Here is a 23,847-nt window from a genome sequence, read left to right on the forward strand (position 1 = left end):
ACGGGCTTCCCTGGTGGCACAGTGGTTGAGAGTCCGCCTGCCGATGCAGGGGACACGGGTTTGTGACCCGGTCCGGGAAGATCCCACAGGCCGCGTAGCGGCTGGGCCCGTGAGCCATGGCCACTGAGCCTGTGCGTCTGGAGCCTGTGCTCCGCAGCGGGAGAGGCCACAACAGTGAGAGGCCCGCAAAAAAAAAGATAGTTTATGACAAGATGACAAAATGAATAGAGTAAATAGTCAGCACCTGAGAGATTTAGAAAGTTGGAGGCTAGGGCACATCTATTGTACACACCTGGTTTTAGTTAATACTTCACAGCCCTTGTTAACAGTATCGATCATACTCTTGTCAGAAGTAGGCCTAATTTCCTAAGCCCTGGTTTTTCTCCTTTGTCATTGTAGAGAAGTTTCATGAGACTCAGAGCCATGCACATTTCAGGGCTAAGGATTTATTTATTTATTCACTTTTTTTTTCCCCTCTCCTGCAAAGTTGATCACCAAGGATATTTCAGGATAAAATTGGTTTAAATTTCTTTAGTGTGAAGAAATGGTCTTCCTTTCAATATAGTGATGAATTTCCTTTAAACTATGTATTTATAATATACCAATTTATAGGGTTAAAATGTGCTCTTTAAATCTATGTATTTATAATATATGTATTTATATATTATTTTAAACTATGTATTTATAATACTATGTATTTATAATATACCAATTTATAGGGTTAAAATGTGCTCTTTAAATCAGTTTTAATCGCTCTATATTATTGGGGTGAATTTTCAATTTTAGGGGTTAAAATTGACCAACAACTTATGGAATTAACTAGCCAGGAATCATATTGTATGAATTGTGGTCTCGGAATAGATTTTCACCACTTTGTTTTGAGAAAATGCCAGAGATACTAGCAATTGTCCAGTGCATAATGAGCTTAATTCATATCCCTTATAAGCTTTTGTGAGATCTCAAGTACGGAAGATTGAGTAAATCATATTTAGTTTATAGCCCATTATCCTATTAGGTCTATCTAAGGCTTAGCTTCTTGCTGTGTTTATTTCCTTTTAAAAATTTCCCATTCTCATTTCCCTCCTCTAAAGGAAAACACACTCCTCCTATGTGTTTCCTTTACACAACTACAACACTGCTTCATTTCTGACACCAGATGTGTGAGTTTTCCACACATCCAGCAATTCTTCAACACGAGCTGGATGTCCTGTGATTTAACTCACTTCTGAAACTATCTACCTGGAGATAGCATCAGATCCCATAGGTTAAGGGTTCCGTCCTACAAGACTGCCCCCTAACCCCTTCATATGCCAATTGCTAGTCCAGGTTGTTTGTTACCTGTGCTTCTGACAACTATACTTATTAGATTACTGGTTTATTATACAAGGATAAAACTCTGGAACAGCCAGATGGAAGAGATGCATGGGGCACGTATGTGGGAAGGGGTGTAGAGCTTCCGTGCCCAATTTGGATGTATCACTCTTCCTACATCTCCTTGTGTTCAGCAACCCAGATGCTCTGTGAATCTTGCCCTTTTGGTTTTTTTATGGAGTCTTCATTCATTATGTAGGTATGATTGATTAAATCATTGGCTGATTGTGATTGAACTCAATCTCCAGCCACTTACTCCCCTCTCCTCTGGAGGTCTGGAGGGTGGGGCTGAAAGTTCCAACTCTAATCAAGGGGTTGGTTCCTCTGGTAACCAGCCCCTATCCTTAGGTTATCTAGGGGCTTTTCAGAAATCACTTTATTAACAGAAACTCCGGTGTGGTTAAAAGGGGCTTGTTATATGAATAATGTAAGACACCATTTCACTTTTATACCCTGGAGCTATTTCAGGAACAAAACTAAATAGTATAACAAAAGATGCCCCTAAGGCTCTTCTTATATGGGAAATTACAAGGATCTTAGAGCTGTGTGCCAGGAAGAGTGATGAAAACCAAATATATATTTAATCACAGAATTACACCTCCCCATAGGCGATCTTTCTAATGTATTTATTGTATATTCTTTGTAAATGTATGTGTAACGTATGTTTTCTTGTAAAATGTTTGTTTATATGTAAATATTTTAAATTTGCATACATGTTAAAGTGTTAATTATTTTCTTCTGTTTCTTATCTCACTTGACACTATGTTTTTAAGATTTATCCTTGTTGTATGTACATATTATTTGTTACACCTGATTGCTATCCTCCATGGGGTACCTCCAATACATTTTATTGTTCATTCCCTAGTTAATAGATATATAGATTGTCTCCAACTCTTTGCTGCCCCAGCAAAGCTCGGTTGAACTTTTACAGATATGAGAATTTCTTGAGTATATGTAGCTAGGACCAGAATCTCTAAGTTACAGGATATATAAATATCAAATTTGATTGCCCTCCAATCTGTGCATTCCCATCAATAGCATGTGAGGGCTCCTGTATCCTCACTTCTTTAGTGACACTAGGTATCATCCAGCTTTGTAATTTTTGCCAGGCCAGCAGGTGTAAAGTGATATCTTTTAATTTGCATTTCTCTGATAACTTGAGTTTGACCATTTCTTCATAAGCTTTTTAGGCTTTTGGGTTTCCTTGTTTATAAATTTTGTTGATAACATTTGTCGGTTTTTCCATTTTGTTGCTTTTTAGGAGTCTCTTATATATTCTAGATAGTAGGGCTTGTTGCTTTTAGACTTGGTAAATACTTTCTCCTTATATTATCTGTATTAATTTTGTCCTGGATGTCCTTGATAGAAATCTTTAATTTTGATGTAGTCAAATTAATTTTTTTGCCTTCTAATTTGTGTTTACTGAATTTTCTTAAGTAGTCCTATTATAGTCTTACCATTCATATTTAGCTTTTTTAAAAAATAAATTTATTTTATTTTTGGCTGCGTTGGGTCTTGGTTCCTACACTCAGGCTTTCTCTAGTTGTGGCGAGCGGGGGCTACTCTTGGTTGCCGTGCGCGGGCTTCTCACTGCAGTGGCTTCTGTTGTTGCAGAGCATGGGCTCTAGGCGTGTGGGCTTCAGTAGTTGTGGCTCGCAGGCTCTAGAGTGCAGGCTCAGTAGTTGTAGCGCACAGACTTAGTTGCTCCGCGGCATGTGGGATCTTCCCGGACCAGGGCTCAAACCTGTGTCCCCTGAATTGGCAGGCAGATTCTTAACCACTGCACCACCAGGGAAGCCCCATATTTAGCTTTTTAATCTATTTGGAGTCTGCTTTTGTATATCCACTAGTTCAAGAGTAGATACTTTCCTAAAGAAAAAAAATTTTTTTTTTTTTGGCCGTGCTGCATGGCATGCAGGATCTTAGTTCCCTGACCAGGGATTGAACCCGTGCCCCCTGCAGTGGAGGCATGGAGTCTTAACTACTGGACTGCCTGGGAAGTCCCCCTAAAGATGAATTTTAATCTCTGGAGTTCATTTCCATTCTAAAATATAGGAATATTAGATTTTTGCTGTTTAATTGTAGTATAAAACCTTTTTTTTTCTTTTGTAAGTGGGTAACTGTATGGGTTACAAACTTCATTAAAACTGTGTTCCTACAGAAATTTTGTTATCTTAGAACGGTGTTTGGTGTAAATTAATACTATTAAGTGCTTGCTTCGGCAGCACACATACTAAAATTGGAATGATACAGAGAAGATTAGCATGGCCCCTAATCCTTGCACAAGGATGACACGCAAATTCGTGAAGCGTTCCATATTTTTTTTTCATGCCCGAGGCTTTTTGTTCTTATTTTGATTAACATTTTTGGAAGGATTCTTCAAGAATAAAATAAATCACATACCTACAGCAAAAAAAAAAAAAAAAAAAAAATACTATTAAGTTCTTAACTACTTATGCCTATACATTTTTAGGAAACCCACTTTCCTTTTGAAAGTTCAACCCTTTATTTATTTATTTAGGGAAATTATAAAGAGTTGATGTATTTTTAAACCATTCATACAATTTTATTTAAGTGCTGAGTTTTTAAAGTATGAAAGTTTTCTTCAGAGGCTGTCTACCTATTTGCTTCCTTCTTTCCCAAGATTTCCTTGATGCTGTTAGATTATTAATTGCTACCTGCATAAACCTCATGTGAAAGTAGGAGGGGTTAATTTTCTCTGAATAAAGGCAATTTTCCTCTGATTAAGTTTCTCTGAATGAAATTATAGGTACAAGCCTCATTCAAGGCTAAATTGCTCCCTCTTGTGCCCATAGTCAAGATGTTTAGATTCTTTCTGAAATGCGAAATTAATGCTTCTGTATTTAACTGTCTTACTGTGATGGTAGGAGATTTGCAGATCAGTTGGTCTTTTGGGCTTTTTGTCTTTCTTTTTAAAGCTAATAATGTTTTATTTTTCTTGAGTATGTTAATAATGCCCTAATTTAGTTTTAAATTTAGGAGAGAAAGACCTTTTATACTGTAGATAATAGATACTTAAATTTATTTTTATTTATTTTTTGAATTTTTGAGTTTTGTTTTATTTATTTTTTTATACAGCAGGTTCTTATTAGTCATCAGTTTTTTTTTTTTTTTTTTTTTTGGCGGTACGCGGGCCTCTCACTGTTGTGGCCTCTCCAGTTGTGGAGCACAGGCTCTGGACGTGCAGGCTTAGCGGCCATGGCTCACGGGCCCAGCCGCTCCGCAGCATGTGGGATCTTCCCGGACCGGGGCACGAACCCATGTCCCCTGCATCAGCAGGCGGACTCTCAACCACTGCGCCACCAGATAAGCCCTAGTCATCAGTTTTATACACATCAGTGTATACATGTCAATCCCAATCTCCCAATTCAGCACACCACCATCCCCATCCCCCCACGGCTTTCCCCGCCTTGGTGTCCATACGTTTGTTGTCTACATCTGTGTCTGAACTTCTGCCCTGCAAACTGGTTCATCTGTACCATTTATCTAGGTTCCACATACATGCGTTAATATACGGTATTTGTTTTTCTCTTTCTGACTTACTTCACTCTGTATGACAGTCTCTAGATCCATCTACGTCTCAACAAATGACTCAACTTTGTTCCTTTTAATGGCTGAGTAATATTCCATTGTATGTATGTACCACATCTTCTTTCTCCATTCGTCTGTCGATGGGCATTTAGGTTGCTTCCATGACCTGGCTATTGTAAATAGTGCTGCAGTGAACATTGGGGTGCATGTGTCTTTTTGAAATATGGTTTTCTCTGGGTATATGCCCAGTAGTGGGATTGCTGGATCATATGGTAATTCTATTTTTAGTTTTTTAAGGAACCTCCATACTGTTCTCCATAGTGGCTGTATCAATTTACATTCCCACCAGAAGTTTCCCTTTTCTCCACACCCTCTCCAGCATTTGTTGTTTGTAGATTTTCTGATGATGCCCTTTCTTTTTTTTTTTTTTTTTTTTGCGGTACGCGGGCCTCTCACTGTTGTGGCCTCTCCCGTTGCGGAGCACAGGCTCCGGACACACAGGCTCAGCTGTCATGGCTCACGGGCCCAGCCGCTCCGCAGTATGTGGGATCTTCCCGGACCGGAGCACGAACCTGTGTCCCCTGCATTGGCAGGCGGACTCTCAACCACTGCGCCAACAGGGAAGCCCACACTTTTTTTTTTCTTTTTTTTTTTTTGCGGTACATGGGCCTCTCACTGCTGTGGCCTCTCGCGTTGCAGAGCACAGGCTGTGGATGCACAGGCTCAGCAGCCATGGCTCACGGGCCCAGCCGCTCCGCGACAACGTGGGATCCTCCCGGACTGGGGCACGAACCCGTGTCCCCTGTATCTGCAGGCGGACCCTCAACAACTGCGCCACCAGGGAAGCCCTGATGATGTCCTTTCTAACTGGTGTGAGGTGATACCTCACTGTAGTTTTGATTCGCATTTCTCTAATAATTAGTGATGTTGAGCAGCTTTTCATGTGCTTGGCCATCTGTATGTCTTCTTTGGAGAAATGTCTATTTAGGTCTTCTGCCCATTTTTGGATCGGGTTGTTTGTTTCTTTAATATTGAGCTGCATGAGCTGTTTATATATTTTGGAGATTAATCTTTTGTCCATTGATTCATTTGCAATTATTTTCTCCCATTCTGAGGGTCTTCTTTTCATCTTGTTTATGGTTTCCTTTGCTGTGCAAAAGCTTTTAAGTTTCATTAGGTCCCATTTGTTTATTTTTGTTTTTATTTCTGTTACTCTAGGAGGTGGATCAAAAAAGATCTTGCTGTGATTTATGTCAAAGAGTGTTCTTCCTGTGTTTTCCTCTAAGAGTTTTATAGTGTCTGGTCTTACATTTAGGTCTCGAATCCATTTTGAGTTTATTTTTGTGTATGGTGTTAAGGAGTGTTCTAATTTCATTCTTTTACATGTAGCTGTCCAGTTTTCCCAGCACCACTTATTGAAGAGACTGTCTTTTCTCCTTTGTATATCCCTGCCTCCTTTGTCATAGATTAGTTGACCATAGGTGCATGGGTTTATCTCTGGCCTTTCTATCCTGTTCCATTGATCTATATTTCTTTTCTTGTGCCAGTACCATATTGTCTTGATTACTATAGCTTTGTAGTATAGCCTGAAGTCAGGGAGTCTGATTCCTCCAGCTCTGTTTTTTTCCCTCAAGACTGCTTTGGCTATTCGGGGTCTTTTGTGTCTCCATACAAATTTCAAGAATTTTTATTTTAGTTCTGTAAAAAATGCCATTGGTAATTTGATAGGGATTGCATTGATTCTGTAGATTGCTTAGGGTAGTATAGTCATTTTCACAATATTGATTCTTCCAATCCAAGAACATGGTATGTCTCTCCATCTGTTGGTATCATCTTTAATTTCTTTCATCAGCATCTTACAGTTTTCTGCATACAGGTCTTTTTTCTCCCTAGGTAGGTTTATTCCTAGGTATTTTATTCGTTTTGTTGCAATGGTAAATGGGAGTGTTTCCTTAATTTCTCTTCCATATTTTTCATCATTAGTGTATAGGAATGCAAGAGATTTCTGTGCATTAGCTTTGTATCCTGCAACTTTACCAAATTGATTGATTAGCACTAGTAGTTTTCTGGTGGCATTTTTAGGATTCTCTATGTATAGTATCATGTCATCTGCAAACAGTGACAGTTTTACTTCTTCTTTTCCAATTTGTATTCCTTTTATTTCTTTTTCTTCTCTGATTGCCATGGCTAGGACTTCCAAAACTATGTTGCGTAATAGTGGTGAGAGTGGATATTCTTGTCTTGTTCCTGATCTTAGAGGAAATGCTTTCAGTTTTTCAAAATTGAGAATGATGTTTGCTGTGGGTTTGTTGTATATGGCCTTTATTATGTTGAGGTAGGTTCCCTCTGTGCCCACTTTCTGGAGAGTTTTTATCATAAATGGGTGTTGAATTTTGTCAAAAGCTTTTTCTGCATCTATTGAGATGATCATATGGTTTTTCTTCTTCAGTTTGTTAATATGGTGTATCACATTGATTGATCTGCGTATATTGAAGAATCCTTGCATCCCTGGGATAAATCCCACTTGATCATGGTGTATGATCCTTTTAATGTGTTGCTGGATTCTGTTTGCTAGTATTTTGTTGAGGATTTTTGCATCTATATTCATCAGTGATATTGGTCTGTAATTTTCTTTTTTTGTAGTATTTTTGTCTGGTTTTAGTATCAGGGTGATGGTGGCCTCATAGAATGAGTTTGGGCGTGTTCCTTCCTCTGCAATTGTTTGGAAGAGTTTGAGAAGGATGGGTGTTAGCTCTTCTCTAAATGTTTGATAGAATTCACGTGTGAAGCCATCTGGTCCTGGACTTTTGTTTGTTGGAAGATTTTTAATCACAGTTTCAATTTCATTACTTGTGATTGGTCTGTTCATATTTTCAATTTCTTCCTGGTTCAGTCTTGGAAGGTTTTACCTTTCTAAGAATTTGTCCATTTCTTCCAGGTTGTCCATTTTATTGGCGTAGAGTTGCTTGTAGTAGTCTCTTTGGATGCTCTGTATTTCTGTGGTGTCTGTTGTTCTCCTTTTTCATTTCTAATTTTATTGATTTGAGTCCTCTCCTTCTTTTTCTTGATGAGTCTGGCTAATGGTTTATCAATTTTGTTTATCTTCTCAAAGAACCAGCTTTTATTTTTTTGATCTTTGCTATTGTTTTCTTTGTTTCTATTTCATGTATTTCTGCTCTGATCTTTATGATTTCCTTCCTTCTGCTAACTTTAGGTTTTGTTCTTCTTTCTCTAGTTCCTTTAGGTGTAAAGTTAGATTGTTTATTTGAGATTTTTCTTGTTTCTTGATGTAGGCTTGTATAGGTATAAACTTTCCTCTTAGAACTGCTTTTGCTGCATCCCATAGGTTTTGGATCATCGTGTTTTCACTGTCATTTGTCTCTAGGTATTTTTTGACTTCCTCTTTGATTTCTTCAGTGTTCTGTTGGTTATTTAGTAATGTATTGTTTAGCCTCCATGTGTTTGTTATGTTTTCTTCCCTGTAATTCATTTCTAATCTCATAGTGTTGTGGTCCGAAAAGATGCTTGATAAGATTTCAGTTCTTAAACTTACTGAGGCTTGATTTGTGACCCAAGATGTGATCTATCCTGGAGAATAGTCCTTGTGCACTTGAGAAGAAAGTGTAATCTACTGTTTTTGGGTGGAATGTCCTATAAATATCAATTAAATCTATCTGGTCTGTTGTGTCATTGAAAGCTTCTGTTTCCTTATTTATTTTCATTTTGGATGATCTGTCCATTGGTGTAAGTAGGGTGTTAAAGTCCCCCACTATTACTGTGTTACTGTCGATTTCCTTTTTTATAGCTGTTAGCAGTTGCCTTATGTATTGAGGTGCTCCTATGTTGTGTGCATATATGTTTATAATTGTTATATCTTCTTCTTGGATTGATCCCTTGATCATTATGTAGTGTCCTTCTTTGTCTCTTGTAACATTCTTTATTTTAAAGTCTATTTTATGTGATATGAGTATCGCTACTCCACCTTTCTTTTGATTTCCATCTGCACTGAATATCTTTTTTCACCCCCTCACTTTCAGTCTGTAATGTCCCTAGGTCTGAAGTGGGTCTCTTGTAGATAGCATATATAGGGTTCTTGTTTTTTTTTTTTTGCGGTATGTGGGCCTCTCACTGTTGTGGCCTCTCCCGTGGCGGAGCATAGGCTCCGGACTGTGCAGGCTCAGCGGCCATGGCTCACGGGCCCAGCTGCTCTGCGGCATGTGGGATCTTCCCAGACTGGGGCACGAACCCGTGTCCCGTGCATCGGCAGGCGGACTCTCAACCTCTGCACCACCGGGGAAGCCCTGGTTCTTGTTTTTATATCCATTCAGCAAGCCTGTGTCTTTTGGTTGGAGCAGTTAATCCATTCACGTTTAAGGTAATTATTGATATGTATGTTCCTATGACCATTTTCTTAATTGTTTTCAGTTTGTTTTTGTAGGTCCTTTTCTTCTCTTTTGTTTCCCACTTAGAGAAGCTCCTTTAGCATTTGTTGTAGAGTTGGTTTGGTGGTGCTGAATTCTCTTATCTTTTGTTTGTCTGTAAAGCTTTTGATTTCTCCATTGAATCTGAATGAGATCCTTGCTGGGTAGAGTAATCTTGGTTGTAGGTTCTTCCCTTTCATCACTTTAAGTATATCATGCCACTCCCTTCTGGCTTGTAGAGTTTCTGCTGAGAAATCAGCTGTTAACCTTATGGGAGTTCCCTTGTATGTTGTCATTTTTCCCTTGCTGCTTTCAATAATTTTTCTTTGTCTTTAATTTTTGCCAATTTAATTGCTGTGTGTCTTGGCGTGTTTCTCCATGGGTTTATCCTGTATGGGACTTGCTGCGCTTCCTGGACTTGGGTGGCTATTTCCTTTCAGATGTTAGGGAAGTTTTTGCCTATCATCTCTTCAAATATTTTGTCTCGTCCTTTCTATCTCTCTTCTCCTTCTGGGACCCCTATAATGCAAATGTTGTTGTGTTTAATGTTGTCCCAGAGGTCTCTTAGGCTGTCTTCATTTCTTTTCATTCTTTTTTTTATTCTGTTCTTCAGCAGTGAATTCCACCATTTTGTCTTCCAGGTCACTTATCCATTCTTCTGCCTCAGTTATTCTGCTATTGATTCCTTCTAGTGTATCTTTCATTTCATTTACTGTATTGTTCATCTCTGTTTGTTCTTTAATTCTTCTAGGTCTTTGTTAAACATTTCTTGCCTCTTCTCGATCTTTGCCTCTATTCTTTTTCTGAGGTCCTGGATCATCTTCACTATCATTATGCTGAATTCTTTTTCTGAAAGGTTGCTTATCTCCACTTCACTTAGTTGTTTTTCTGGGGTTTTATCTTGTTCCTTCATCTGGTACATAGCCCTCTGCCTTTTCATCTTGTCTATCTTTCTGTGAATGTGGTTTTTGTTCCACAGGCTGCAGGATTGTAGTTCTTCTTGCTTCTGCCATCTGCCCTCTGGTGGATGAGGCTATTTAAGAGTCTTGTGTAAATTTCCTGATGGGAGGGACCTGTGGTGGGTAGAGCTGGCTGTTGCTCTGGTGGGCGGAGCTCAGTAAAACTGTAATCCACTTGTCTGCTGATGGGTAGGGCTGGGTTCCCTCCCTGTTGGTTGTTTGGCCTGAGGCATCCCAACACTGGAGCCTACCTGGGCTTTTTGGTGGGGCTAATGGCAGACTCTGGGAGGTCTCAAGCCAAGGAGTACTTCACAGAACTTCTGCTACCAGTGTCCTTGTCCTCACGGTGAGCCACAGCCACCCCCCCGCCTCTGCAGGAGACCCTCCAACACTAGCAGGTAGGTCTGGTTCAGTCTCCCCTGGGGTCACTGCTCCTTCCCCTGGGTCCTGATGTGCACACTACTTTGTGCCCTCCAAGCGTGGAGTGTCTGTTTCCCCCAGTCCTGTCAGAGACCTGCAATCAAATCCCGCTAGGCTTCAAAGTCTGATTCTCTGGGAATTCCTCCTCCCATTGCCGGACCCCCAGGTTGGGAAGCCTGACGTGGGGCTCAGAATCTTCACTCTAGTGGGTGGACTTCTGTGGGTGGACTTCTGTGGTGTAAGTGTTCTCCAGTCTGTGAGTCACCCACCCACCAGTTATGGCATTTGATTTTACTGTGATTGTGCCCCTCCTACCATCTCATTGTGGCTTCTCCTTTGTCTTTGCATGTGGGGTATCTTTTTTGGTGAGTTCCAGTGTCTTCCTGTCGATCATTGGCCAGCAGCTAGTTGTGATTCTGGTGTTCTCACAAGAGGGAGTGAGAGCACGTCCTTCTACTCTGCCATCTTGGTTCCTCGCTTGATACTTAAATTTAAATCTGAAAAATTCATTAGCTAGTTGTATCAGGATACTTTCTTTGCCTTGTCTTTAATCCTGGGATGATTTTAGAAAATCTTAAATAGAAAGTGCAAATTAAAAAATAACACTTCAGGAGCAACAGGTATTTTAAAACTGTTTTTAACATAACAGTTGTAGTATCTTCATTTAAAAAGAAGTAAAGTTCTTTCCATTTGCCCTTCTGTTCTTTCTCCTAAATTCGTCACCAGTGGTAGTCATGGTTAACAGTTTAGAGTGAGTTTTTCCAAACTTTTTCCTGTGCATTTACAATCATGTATACACAGAGAACATAGCTAAAAGTAACATAGTAAAATAAGTGAAGCCTCATGGATTTACTGTTTCATAAGTGTTGACTCAAGCTGAAGCAAGCCTAGAGAATGTCAGGAAGCTTTCAGGAATAGAGTAGGACTTGTTTACCTTCTTCTAAGACATTGGCACTGGTCATCAAACCATGCTTCACAGCCTTGCCTTACCTCACTTACTGCAGAGTTCTATTTCTTCTGGTCATTTGTGTTTTCAAAAAATATTTATCTATTTATTTTGGCTGTGCCGGGTCTTTGTTGTGGCACGCAGGCTTCTTAGTTGTGGCATGCATGCGGGCTCTAGTTCCCCAACCAGGGATCAAACCCAGGCCCTCTGCATTGGGAGCACGGGGTCTTACCCACTGGACCACAGGGAAGTTCTTGGTCATTTGTTATCTTTTAGATTCTCTTGTAGTTACTACTCAGTTCATTGCCAAATTCTGATCTAGGTCCCCTCCCCTCATTCCCAAGCCTTTGCTATACCTTCTAGACTCCTCTGTGATCAGGAAGCTCCTCTATATCATCAGCCCTTCTTAGAATATTTGCCTCCTTGCCTTACGTGAAACTGGGCAGTTCCTTGAGGATACCACCTTCTCCATAGCCTCCTTCAGTGGTGTGGCAACTTTTTTCCCTTTCTGTTCTACATATTTCCGCACCAGGAAATGGGTGGATGCTGTCCTTGCTCTCTGTTGCCTCGTCCAGGCCATTAATACTTCCTTCTCCAGCTAAATTCTTTGTCCTTTGAGGTTCATTTTTCTAATCTTTCCCTGTTATGTTATTGCCCTCTCATTCATTGATGATTGGAGTTCTTAGTTATAAATTTAAGGCCTTCTCCTGTTGGCACTCTTAGTAATTTTGATATCTATGTGGATGCGTCATCCAAAAACTTGGCCTCTCAGTTTCTTGACTTCTTTATCTGCAGTGACCATTTTCTTCACTCCCCTTCAGCCATATAATTCACTGATCACAGGCTGGATCCCGGCCCATGGCATTACCAGAAACGATACCAGTTTTGAAATCTTGATGTTAAACATTCTATACTACTCTTTGCCTACCTCCATCTATTCTATGTTTTGAGTTCACTACAGTTTTCTGACCTGTCAGGGCTTATCCCTTAATTCCCTAATATCCTCACTGTTTATCCCATCAGCCCCCTCTTAGGTTTGGGCCTAGATTTTTATTGCCCATTATTTAATTGCTCCTCAGCGTATATTCTTCACTCTTTAGGTCTCTCCTTATCTTGGGTGAAAGATGATTCCTTCTCTATTGCTAGGAGATGGAATAGGTATTCTTCTTGATCCTCATTGCTTCATCCAGACATTACTTCCTTTCTCCTTGCTGAAGAAATCACCCAACTGAGTTCCAATTTAAATTCATGATCATAAACCTTGGCAGTTTTACTAGGTTCATTTAGTGGATGTGTAACCATTGCATTGGGGTTTGTAGGGTGTAATCAGAAAACAACTTTAGGGCTTCCTTGGTGGCGCAGTGGTTGAGAGTCCACCTGCCGATGTAGGGGACATGGGTTCGTGCCCCGGTCCGGGAAGATCCCACATGCCACGGAGCGGCTGGGCCCGTGAGCCATGGCCGCTGAGCCTGTGCATCCGGAGCCTGTGCTCCGCAACGGGAGAGGCCACAACAGTGAGAGGCCCGTGTACCGCAAAAAAAAAAAGAAAACAACTTTACTCTTTTCCTTCGTTGCCTGCTCTAAACTCTTCTCTGGGCCTGATTCTTTCCCTGGCCTTGTATAGGTTCAGAGTATCCAGGTCATTTCACTAATTAAAGTGTCAGGTCCTGGGAATTCCCTGGGGGTCCAGTGGTTAAGACTTGGGCTTTCACTGCTGTGGACCTGAATTCGATCCCTGGTCAGGGAGCTAAGATACCACAAGCTGCGTGGTGTGGCCAAAGAAAAAGAAAAAGTCAAGTTCTATTTAATACGCTAAATTTCACTTATATATAATGTTCTCCTCTTCCTCAGTTGGGCCTGCCTTAGGCTTTGGAAGCCTGCAGTGGAAGAAGAGATTAAGATGGACATTGCAGGTTGTTTCCAGTTTTTTCCTGTTGTAGACAGTGCTGTGGTGAATATCCTGTGGAGGCAGAATAGTTTAGAAGTAGAGCATTGACACTGGATGTTTGAATCCCAGCTCTGGGATTCAACCTTTCTGTACCTCAGTTTCCTCATCTGTAATATGGGGATGATAATGGTATCTGCTTGATAGTCTACTCTGGGGATTAAATGTAGATTAATATGTAGAACTCTTAGGAAAGTGTTCAATAAATGTCTGTCATAAGAAGATCTTTGTGCATATATACAAATATTTCTTTTAGATGATTACATTTTTAAAATAGTGATTTCTTTTTGTACTTAATTATTTGTGAATGTCAGTAAATAAGTTGCCCTTTGGTGTAATAAAACTCATTTATCTTTGTATCTATTTTTTGCTTTTTCTCATACATTTATGATCATATAATATAAATCTTTATGGTTAATGCCACTGGTCTGATCTAATGCTGCTGTTCCCCATATTTTATTTATTTATTTTTAAATTTTTATTCATTAATTTTTTTGGCTGCATTGGATCTTCGTTGCTGCGCGTGGGCTCTTTGGTTGTGGCAAGTGGGGGCTACTCTTCATTGGGGTGCGCAGGCTTTTTGTTGCAGTGGCTTCTCTTGTTGCAGAGCATGGGCTCTAGGTGCGTGGGCTTCAGTAGTTGTGGCACACGGGATTCAGTAGTTGTGGTGTGCAGGCTCAGTAGTTGTGGTGCATGGGCTTAGTTGCTCTGTGGCATATGGGATCTTCCTGGACCAGGGCTCGAACCCCTGTCCCGTACATTGGCAGGTGGATTCTTGACCACTGCACCACCAGGGAAGTCCCTCCCCATATTTTATACATAGGGACCCCTCTTACTTTTTTTATATCTATATAGAGCTGATTACGTATAGTCTATGAAAGCTTAAGATTTTTGGTTCCGATAATATGTATGTAAAAATGTGTATTTTAAGATATGCTATATGCTGTGGCTTGATTAACAAAAATGATGATGAAAGTTGACAGTAACAGTAATAATAATGTCTGTTGTTATATAATGCTTACTAGTTCAAAGCTTAATATTTGTAAGGTGCTCTCAGATCCATATCACTAATAATCCTGTCGGTTATAACCCTTTACATTTAGCATAGCAAAACCACATATTTTATATTATTAATTTCTCACAGTAACCCTGAAATAGGTGGGGGTAAACAGTCTTATTCTGGTATAATAAATGAGACAGGTTATTTGCTAAAGATACAATAGCTAATAAGCAGTAGAGCCAGACTTGAACCTAACTTCTTACTTTTAAGTCAGTGTATGGGAACCATAATGAGTGACTTATGTGTTCCTGGACATGAGTGGTTCTCAGAGGTGATTTAGCCCCTCAGGGGACATGTGACAGAGTTTAGAGACATTTTTGGTTGTCGTAACTGGGGAGGGAAAATGCTACTAGCATCTAGTGGATAGAGGCCAGGGAGGCTGTTAAATATCCTATAATGCACAGGACAGTCCCTCACAACAAAAAATTATCTGGCCCCAAATGTGCAGAGTGCTTACGTTGAGAAACTGTTATACAGTGATCATTGATGACATAAGATAAAGATTGTGAAATTTTGTTTGGTAAGATTTTACTGATAAGCAGCAGATTAACTCCATACTTCAGTTTCTTCACATCTGCAACTTTTCTTAGATTTGGGCTATAAAGCTCAATAATAACCCTACAAGCAACATATATACTCTGAATCAAGAGAAGTTTGAAGATGTGATGAGATTGAAGATTGGAACAAATCTTTCCTCCTCTTTCAAAGGAGGGCAGCTGTTCAAAGGCCTTAAATTTATTCTTTTCCTCACCAGTTTGTTTCCCAGGGGGTGTGCATTGGGTTTCAGTTGGGAAACAAGACAAATCTGGGCTTCTGATGAAACTGCAGAATCTTTGCACACGGTTGGATCAGGATGAGAATTTCTCCCAGAGGCTTCCACTTAATATTGAAGAAGCTAAAGACCGTCTCCGCATTCTGATGCTGCGCAAACATCCAAGGTACAGATGGTTATACTTATTTGGTGTATGAAGTCCCAGTGAGACTTAACTACTGACATCTTGAGAACATCATAGCCTTTTCTTGCTGTTGGGTAGAGGGTCTAAGAAAGAACCATTGCCTTCCTGCTCTTCCTCTCTCTTGTATTAAAAAAAAGTGTCTGCCACTGACCTTTGCATTGTACATGCCAATTCTCTCTTGTGTGCCATTGTAGGCTCTCAAGAAATATTTCTTAAGTAGGTGAGTTGGTGAATGGTTTTTGTTAAAAGATGCAGACTTTTTACCTTGAATACATTATTTCTAATAGATTAACACAGAACAAGAGACAGAATAAATGCATGCAGGCAACTTGTAAAAGACTGAGTCAGGAAGGATTATTTATTTAAAGGGACCCTTCTGCTGTGTTCTCTTACTTTTTGGGTATACACGTAACTCTTCTACTTCCAAGTACTTTAAGAGTTTGTTTTGTTTATTTCAATAATTAATTAATTTATTAAATAAATGCCATTATAATTATGTGCCAGGCACTGTTGTCAGCTATATCACAGTTTTCATTAGCCAAAGGGAGGCAGCAGCTTAGTTGCTATCTTTGTTAAGAGTTAAGGGATTTAGTCAACAATTTGATTTCTGCCACCTAACAGCTATTTTATTTGTTCATTTAACCAACATTGAGTGTCGTGCCAGGTTCTGGGTCAAGTGCTACAAGTACAAAGATTAATAAAGCATTCCTTGCGAGTATAACAGTAAATTGGGTGAGAATTAGGTAATGGCTCTGAATTTTTTTTTATTGCCCCCGTGCACCTGATGATGCTGTATACTTTCATGTGTAGTAGTGGCTGATTATGGTAGTGCTTCCCCAAATTGGTAAGGGGATTCATATCAGAATATTGGGTGAGAGGAATAATTTTGGGAAAAAGCCTCCTAGTGATTATGATGGATACTCATTACGGAGGGCAAGCTCCCTTCTCTCTGGCTTCTTTCTCTTCCAGATCCCTCTGTTATCTCCCCCTCCCCTTGATAGTCACTAGTATCCATTTTCCTGGAGAAATGGGATTGAGACCACTAGCCACTTCCTCTTTTCTTGATCAGTAACTTCTCCTTAGTTCTACTTTCTTTGCAAAAATAAAAATGCTTCCTGTGTAGGAAAATATTGTAACCACTCTCAGATGTATCAGATCATGGCATATAAAGTCATTTTGTTTCTCTCTCAGCATCATTTTGGTTTATGTTTTTGTAATTTTCCAGCCTGTGTATATTCCTAGAGTCTTTTTTTGTAGTGTACAGAAGTAGTGTGCCATTCAGATAATAACGCTAGTGTATAATTATACTGTCAGGTTTTAGTTGTATTATTTTCTCCATCTGTTCTGACAAGTTTAAAAAAGTTTTTTGGAGGGGCTGATTAGGAATTAGCACACAGATTCTTTGTCATTATGCGTAAACAAATTGATTTCTTGGATGGAAAAAAAGCCCACTAGTGTACCAAGTGAAAAGTAATATTTGCTGGTGCATTCAATTAGGTTGGGACATATGAAATTGCTAGTTTTGTAGGTAAAATGGTCAAATATTGTCATTGTTCTGTGATGCTTTCTAATGCTAACCTAAGCCCAGTTCTTGCTTGGTTTGGGTGCTTAAAGACTGAATTGGAAAAATCTCATTACTTGGCTAGTTCTTTTTAGGCACGAGGAGGCTTATTTCTAATACTTATAATAAAGTATACACAGTTCTCTTTTTATAAGTCCTTTAACTTTAATATGCAGTAATTTGGGGTAGAAGGAAGGGAAAGTCTCTAATTTTCTTTTCCTTATTGATATATTGTGAAAGGGATACGAAAGAAAAGAGAAAGAACCATGAAATGGACATCTATTTTTTTTTTAATTTTGTAAATTTTAAGAAAACACTGGTGGCATTCTCTTTTTTTTAAAGGAAGTTTAAAATAAATGTCATTAGTGACTCAATACAGTTTTTTCTTATTAAGGTCTCTGTTGATTTTGGATGATGTTTGGGATCCTTGGGTGTTAAAAGCTTTTGACAATCAGTGTCAGATTCTTCTTACAACCAGAGACAAGAGCGTTACAGATTCAGTAATGGGTAAGGATTATTAATTTGCTTTTTATAATAATTCAGTTACATTTAAATATGTGGCATACCAAATTGCTTACTATGTCTTGTGATTTCACAGGTCCTAAATATGTAGTCCCTGTGGAGAGTGGTTTAGGAAAAGAAAAAGGACTTGAAATTTTATCCCTTTTTGTTAATATGAAGAAAGCAGATTTGCCAGAACAAGCTCACAGTATTATAAAAGAATGTAAAGGTATAGTTATTTATTTTGTGTATGAGGGGGTTATAGAGATATTAATTTACCCTTTTGTAAGTTAAGCTAATGAACATAACAGTTTAACACGTGAACATCCAAAAACTTTACTAGAATATTTAGTATTTTAGGTTCTTCTCTGATACCCTACATGGATAGTGATATTTTGGTATTCATTCTTTAGTTAAAATAATATTTAACAAACACCCACAATATGTTATGAAAGGGGTAAGATGAAGACATGACCTCTGTTGTCAAAGAATAAAAAATGTAGTGAGAGTCACAGTTTAAAATTTTTTTGGTTGGGATTTTATTTTTTGGCTGTGCTACGTGGCTTTTGGGATCTTAGTTCCCTGACCAGGGATTGAATTTGGGCCACCACAATGAAAGCGTGGAGTCCTAACCACTGGACTGCCAGGGAATTCCCTGGTTGGGATTTTATAAAAATAATGTTCTAATTTGATAAGTAAAAACTGGTGCTGTCTTCTTAATTTGCATTTTTAAATAGTGAAGTTAAACTTTTTTTATTGAATATTGCATTTTAAGAAATTATCCTGGACTTCCCTGGTGGCGCAGTAGTTCAGAATCCACCTGCCAATGCAGGGAACACGGGTTCGAACCCTGGTGTGGGAAGATTCCACATGCTGTGGAGCAACTAAGCCCGTGCGCCACAACTACTGAGCCTGCGCTCTATAGCCTGCGAGCCACAATTACTGAGCCTGTGTGCCACAACTATTGAAGCCCGTGCCCCTAGATCCTGTGCTCCACAACAAGAGAAGCCACCGCAATGAGAAGCCTGTGCACCACAACGAAGAGTAGCCCCCGCTCGAAGCAACTAGAGAAAAGCCTGTGTGCAGCAATGAAGACCCAGTGCAGCCAAAAATAAATAAATAAATTTATTTTAAAAAAAATTATCCTTGACTCACTTTTGTGATATAAGTATTTTTCATTGATTTTTTGACACTCTAACTATGGAAACTATTAACCTTTTGTCATATTTTTTCCAACTGTTTTTCTTCTAGTTGTGTCTGCCTTTTAATTTCATTTGTAGTATTTTTTTGACACACAGAAATTTAAAATTTTATATAGTCAAATCTATCAGCTCTTAAGATTATTTTTTCCATCATTGTTAATGCTTGGAAATAGTTTCTTGTTTTTCTTTCTTCCATCAAACTTGTTTTTGAGTTAATTGACTTTTAAAAAGTATCTCAACCTTAGGAAAAAATACTTGATTTGTATTCATTATGAAGGTGATGCATGTGCATTTTGAAACACTTAAAAAGAAAAAATAGAAATTATCCATAATCTGATAATTATTAGCATCATGAGAGTATTTCTCCTAGTCTTTCAGGACATATAAAACCTTGAAAAAAATACTGAGATTATAATGGTATATATAATTTTCAATCTTACCCTTTTTAATAGCAAATCTTGAGCATTTTCCCATGTTATTAAATATCTTTTGTTTTGTTTTTGTTTTTTTTTTTTTGCGGTACGCGGGCCTCTCACTGTTGTGGCCTCTCCCATTGCGGAGCACAGGCTCCGGACGCGCAGGCTCAGCAGCCATGGCTCACGGGCCTAGCTGGTCCGCGGCATGTGGGATCTTCCCGGACAAGGGCACGAACCTGTGTCCCCTGCATCGGCAGGCGGACTCTCAACCACTGCGCCACCAGGGAAGCCCTATTAAATATCTTTTGAAAATTTACCAGTGGCATAATATTGTGATATACTTTATTCAGTCATTTCCCTGTTAAAGATTTTTCACTATTTTAAATACTGTAATGAATATCCTTAAGTGAAATATTTCTTATTTCTAATGACTTCTTTAGAATAAGTACCTGAAGTGAATGCAAGAGTTATAATAAATATTTTAAAGCTTTGGATAGCATGTGGCAGAAATTCTTTCTTGAGGATAAATTGATTCTTAGTGGTAATTTGGAAATGATACCGTAATAACACTGACTTTTTTTATTTTTTAGGTTCACCTCTTGTAGTGTCTTTAATTGGTGCACTTTTACGAGATTTTCCCAACCGCTGGGAGTACTACCTCAGACAACTTCAGAATAAGCAATTTAAGAAGATAAAGAAATCTTCATCTTATGATTATGAGGCTTTGGATGAAGCCATGTCTATAAGTGTTGAAATGCTCAGAGAAGACATCAAAGATTATTACACAGATCTTTCCATCCTTCAGAAAGATGTTAAGGTGCCTACGAAGGTAATAGAAGGACCAACAATCTTTATCATTGGGTATTGTGGCATATAACCTTTGGTTTACTCCTGAGGATATTGTTACAGAGGATATTGGGAGGATAAAACCTGTGTACCTGAGGGTGGTGGACTGGAGGGTGTAGAAATCCCACTGTTCTTAGTTTCCATCATGGGCTTTGATGTTGAACTCAGATGAGTTACCTAGTTCTCAGTGGTTCTCGTGAACCTGGAGAAGCATATGACTTCTTTAGAACTCTTTTTCTTTTCTATCTTGATGAGTATTTGAGCTTCTTATGAAATGGAGATATTATTCAGGGCTTTAATACATGATGTTTTTAATACAATTAAAAAAATTATTTCTTTTATTTATTTTTGGCTGTGTTGGGTCTTCGTTGCTTTGCGTGGGCTTTGTCTAGTTGCGGTGAGTGGGGGCTATGCTTTGTTGCGGTGTGCGGGCTTCTCATTGTGGTGGCTTCTCTTGTTTTGGAGCACGGGCTCTAGGTGCGCAGGCTCAGTAGTTGTGGCTCATGGGCTCTAGAGCGCAGGCTCAGTAGTTGTGGCGCATGGGCTTAGTTGCTCTGGGGCATGTGGGTTCTTCCCAGACCAGGGCTCGAACCTGTGTCCCCTGCATTGGCAGGCGGATTCTTAACCACTGTGCCACCAGGGAAGCCCTAACACATGATTTTTTGTCTGTTAACCTCCTGTGTGCAATCCTGGTCATTGTACATTATGGCACATTAAATGTTTAAAATGATTCCTAGGTGTTGTGTATCCTCTGGGATATGGAAACTGAAGAAGTTGAAGACATACTGCAGGAGTTTGTTAATAAGTCTCTCTTGTTCTGTGATCGAAATGGAAAATCATTTCTTTATTATTTACATGATCTTCAAGTAGATTTCCTCACACAGAAGAATCACAGCCAGCTTCAGGTACTTGCATCTCTGTACGTTCTTTTTTTTTTTAACTTTTAATTTTGAAATAATTTTAGACTTATAGAAAAGTTGCAAAATAATACAGTTTCTATGCATATACTTTCATCTAGCTTCCCCCAATGTTAACATCTTACATAACTATAATACAGTTATGAGAGCCAGAAAATTAACATTGATACAATACTGTTAACTAATACACAGACTTTATTTGAATTTTGCCAGCTTTCCCACTAATGTCCTGTTTTGTGGTTCAGATCCAATTCTGTATTCTATATTGCATAATATCATCATGTTTCCTTAGTTTCCTCAAATCTAGGAAAATTCCTTGATTTTCTTTCTTTCATGATCACTTTTGAAGAGTACTCACTAGTTATTTTGCACAGTGTCCCTTAGTTTGTTTTTTTTTTTTAAAATTAATTAATTTATTTTTGGCTGTTTTGGGTCTTCATTGCTGCGCAGGGGCTTTCTCTAGTTGTGGAGAGGGGGGCTACTCTTTGTTGTGGTGCATGGGCTTCCCATTGCAGTGGCTTCTCTTGTTGTGGAGCACAGGCTCTAGGCACGTGAGTTTCAGTAGTTGTGGCCCGTGGGCTCTAGAGCTCAGGGTCAGTAGTTATGGCGCATGGGGTTTGTTGCTCTGCAGCATGTGGGACCTTCCCAGACCAGGGCTTGAACCCATGTCCCCTGCATTGTCAGGCAGATTCTTTTATTTTTTATTATTATTATTTTTTGCGGTACGTGGGCCTCTCACTGTTGTGGCCTCTCCCGTTGTGGAGCACAGGCTCCGGACGCGCAGGCTCAGCAGCCATGGCTCACGGGCCCAGCTGCTCCGTGGTGTGTGGGATCTTCCCGGACCGGGGCACGAACCCATGTCCCCTGCATCGGCAGGTGGACTCCCAACCACTGCACCACCAGGGAAGCCCCTCTTAGTTTGGGTTTGTCTGATGTTTTCTCTTGACTAGAGTAAGGTTATATATTTTTGGCAATAAGACCACAGAAGTGCTGTTGTGTCCTTCTCAGTGCATCATATCAGGGTGTTGACACGTCTAATCAGTGATATTAACATTGATTACTTGGTTAAAGTTTCTCAACTGTAAAGTTACTGTTTTTTTCTTTTGTAGTTAATAAGTATCTTGTGGGGAGATTCTCTGTACATTCTTAAATAGCTTTGGAAGCTGGAGTTTCTGTGATGCTTAGGTTATGAAATTGTTTCTGTCCTCTGAAATGTTTCATTTGGGTTTCAGGATCTACACAAGAAACTAATCACTCAGTTCCAGAGACATTTCTGGCTACATTGTCTTTCACCGGATCAGGAGGACTGCATGTATTGGTACAATTTTCTGGCCTATCACATGGCTAGTGCTAAAATGCACAAAGTAAGATTACTCATTTAAAAAACTATTTTCTTTTATCTCACTTTTATTTTGTCCCATGTTTAGAATTTTCTTTTATTAGTAAAAATAGGGTTATAACCTGTGTAAGTAATTTTGTTACTGTTTTTACCTGCAGGTACCTTAGTAACTGCAGTAAATGAACCACCTAAAAATTCAGTCTCTTCATACCAGTAGCTATCCTTTGTGGACAATATGGATTTGTTTTTAAGTTCTGAGAGGAAATGGAGAGTGGGAAAGTATATTCATTCATTCAGCAAGTATTTATGGAGTGCCTGTTGTGTACTGATGGTGTTCTTCATTATGAAGGATATACCACAGGCACAAAGTCCCTGCTCTCATTGAGCTTACATTCTGGGGGGAGATTGACACGGGACAGATAAATTTATCATATGTTAGTGGGGTAGTAAGTGCTCAGAAGAAGAAAAAAGTGTGCAAGGAGAAAGGAAGTGATGATTTGGCATTGAGTCATCATGATTTGCTGATGGATTTGATGTACATTGTAAGAAAAAGAGAAGAGTCAAAGATGACTCCAAGCTTGTGCAGTTCAAAGATTGGAGTTGCCATGAACTGAGTTTGGGATAGCTGTGGGTCAAACAAGTATTTTACCAGGAGTGAAGGGAAGGTTAGGAACTCATTTGGAATATATTAAGTCTGGTGTACACATTAAGACATCTGACTGGATATATTTAGCATATAGTTGGATATATGAATCTGGATTTCTGGGGAAAACTATGGACTAAAGATAAAATTTGGGAATCATCAGCACATAGATATTTGAAGTTATGACTACCAATTAACTACTCACAATGTTAACATTTTAGAAAACTGTATATACTTTGAGAAAAGGGAACCCTCTTGCACTGCTGGTGGGAATGTAAATTGATACAGCCACTATGGAGAACAGTATGGAGGTTCCTTAAAAAACTAAAAATAGAACTACCATACGACCCAGCAATCCCACTACTGGGCATATACCCTGAGAAAACCATAATTCAAAAAGAGTCATGTACCACAATATTCATTGCAGTTCTATTTACAATAGCCAGGACATGGAAGCAACCTAAGTGTCCATCGACAGATGACTGGATAAAGAAGATGTGGCACATATATACAATGGAATATTACTCAGCCATAAAAAGAAACAAAATTGAGTTATTTTTAGTGAGGTGGACAGACCTAGAGTCTGTCATACAGAGTGAAGTAAGTCAGAAAGAGAAAAACAAATACCGTATACTAACACATATATATGGAATCTAAAAAAAAAAAAAGGTCATGAAGAACCTAGGGGCAAGATGGGAATAAAGATGCAGACCTACTAGAGAATGGACTTGAGGACACGGGGAGGGGGAAGGGTAAGCTGGGACAAAGTGAGAGAGTGGCATGGGCATATAT

The 23,847-nt window shown here is 39.2% G+C and overlaps 1 protein-coding gene and 1 pseudogene across 14 annotated transcripts in view; both read left to right on the forward strand.

Annotated features, from left to right (window-relative positions):
- APAF1 (apoptotic peptidase activating factor 1) overlaps positions 1-23,847 on the forward strand; it is a 92,394-nt gene that overhangs the window by 6,409 nt on the left and 62,138 nt on the right. For 10 of the 14 annotated variants that reach the window (XR_007470096.1, XM_049694281.1, XM_049694284.1 and 7 more), the window contains 6 exons: positions 15,429-15,612; positions 17,586-17,698; positions 17,790-17,921; positions 19,901-20,139; positions 20,894-21,061; positions 22,306-22,437. Coding sequence is in view for 12 of the 14 variants with exons in the window: in XM_049694281.1 (XP_049550238.1) it covers positions 15,429-15,612; positions 17,586-17,698; positions 17,790-17,921; positions 19,901-20,139; positions 20,894-21,061; positions 22,306-22,437 (968 nt within the window). In the remaining 2 variants the exon portion in view is untranslated. Of the gene's footprint in view, positions 1-15,428; positions 15,613-17,585; positions 17,699-17,789; positions 17,922-18,467; positions 19,058-19,900; positions 20,140-20,893; positions 21,076-22,305; positions 22,438-23,847 lie in introns of those variants that run through there. The other 4 variants (XR_007470097.1, XM_049694286.1, XM_049694289.1 and 1 more) reach the window with 4 other exon arrangements.
- LOC117201181 (uncharacterized) lies at positions 3,581-3,694 on the forward strand (annotated as a pseudogene).

This window comes from Orcinus orca, chromosome 11 (assembly GCF_937001465.1).
Source record: "Orcinus orca chromosome 11, mOrcOrc1.1, whole genome shotgun sequence".
Lineage (NCBI taxonomy): Eukaryota > Metazoa > Chordata > Mammalia > Artiodactyla > Delphinidae > Orcinus > Orcinus orca.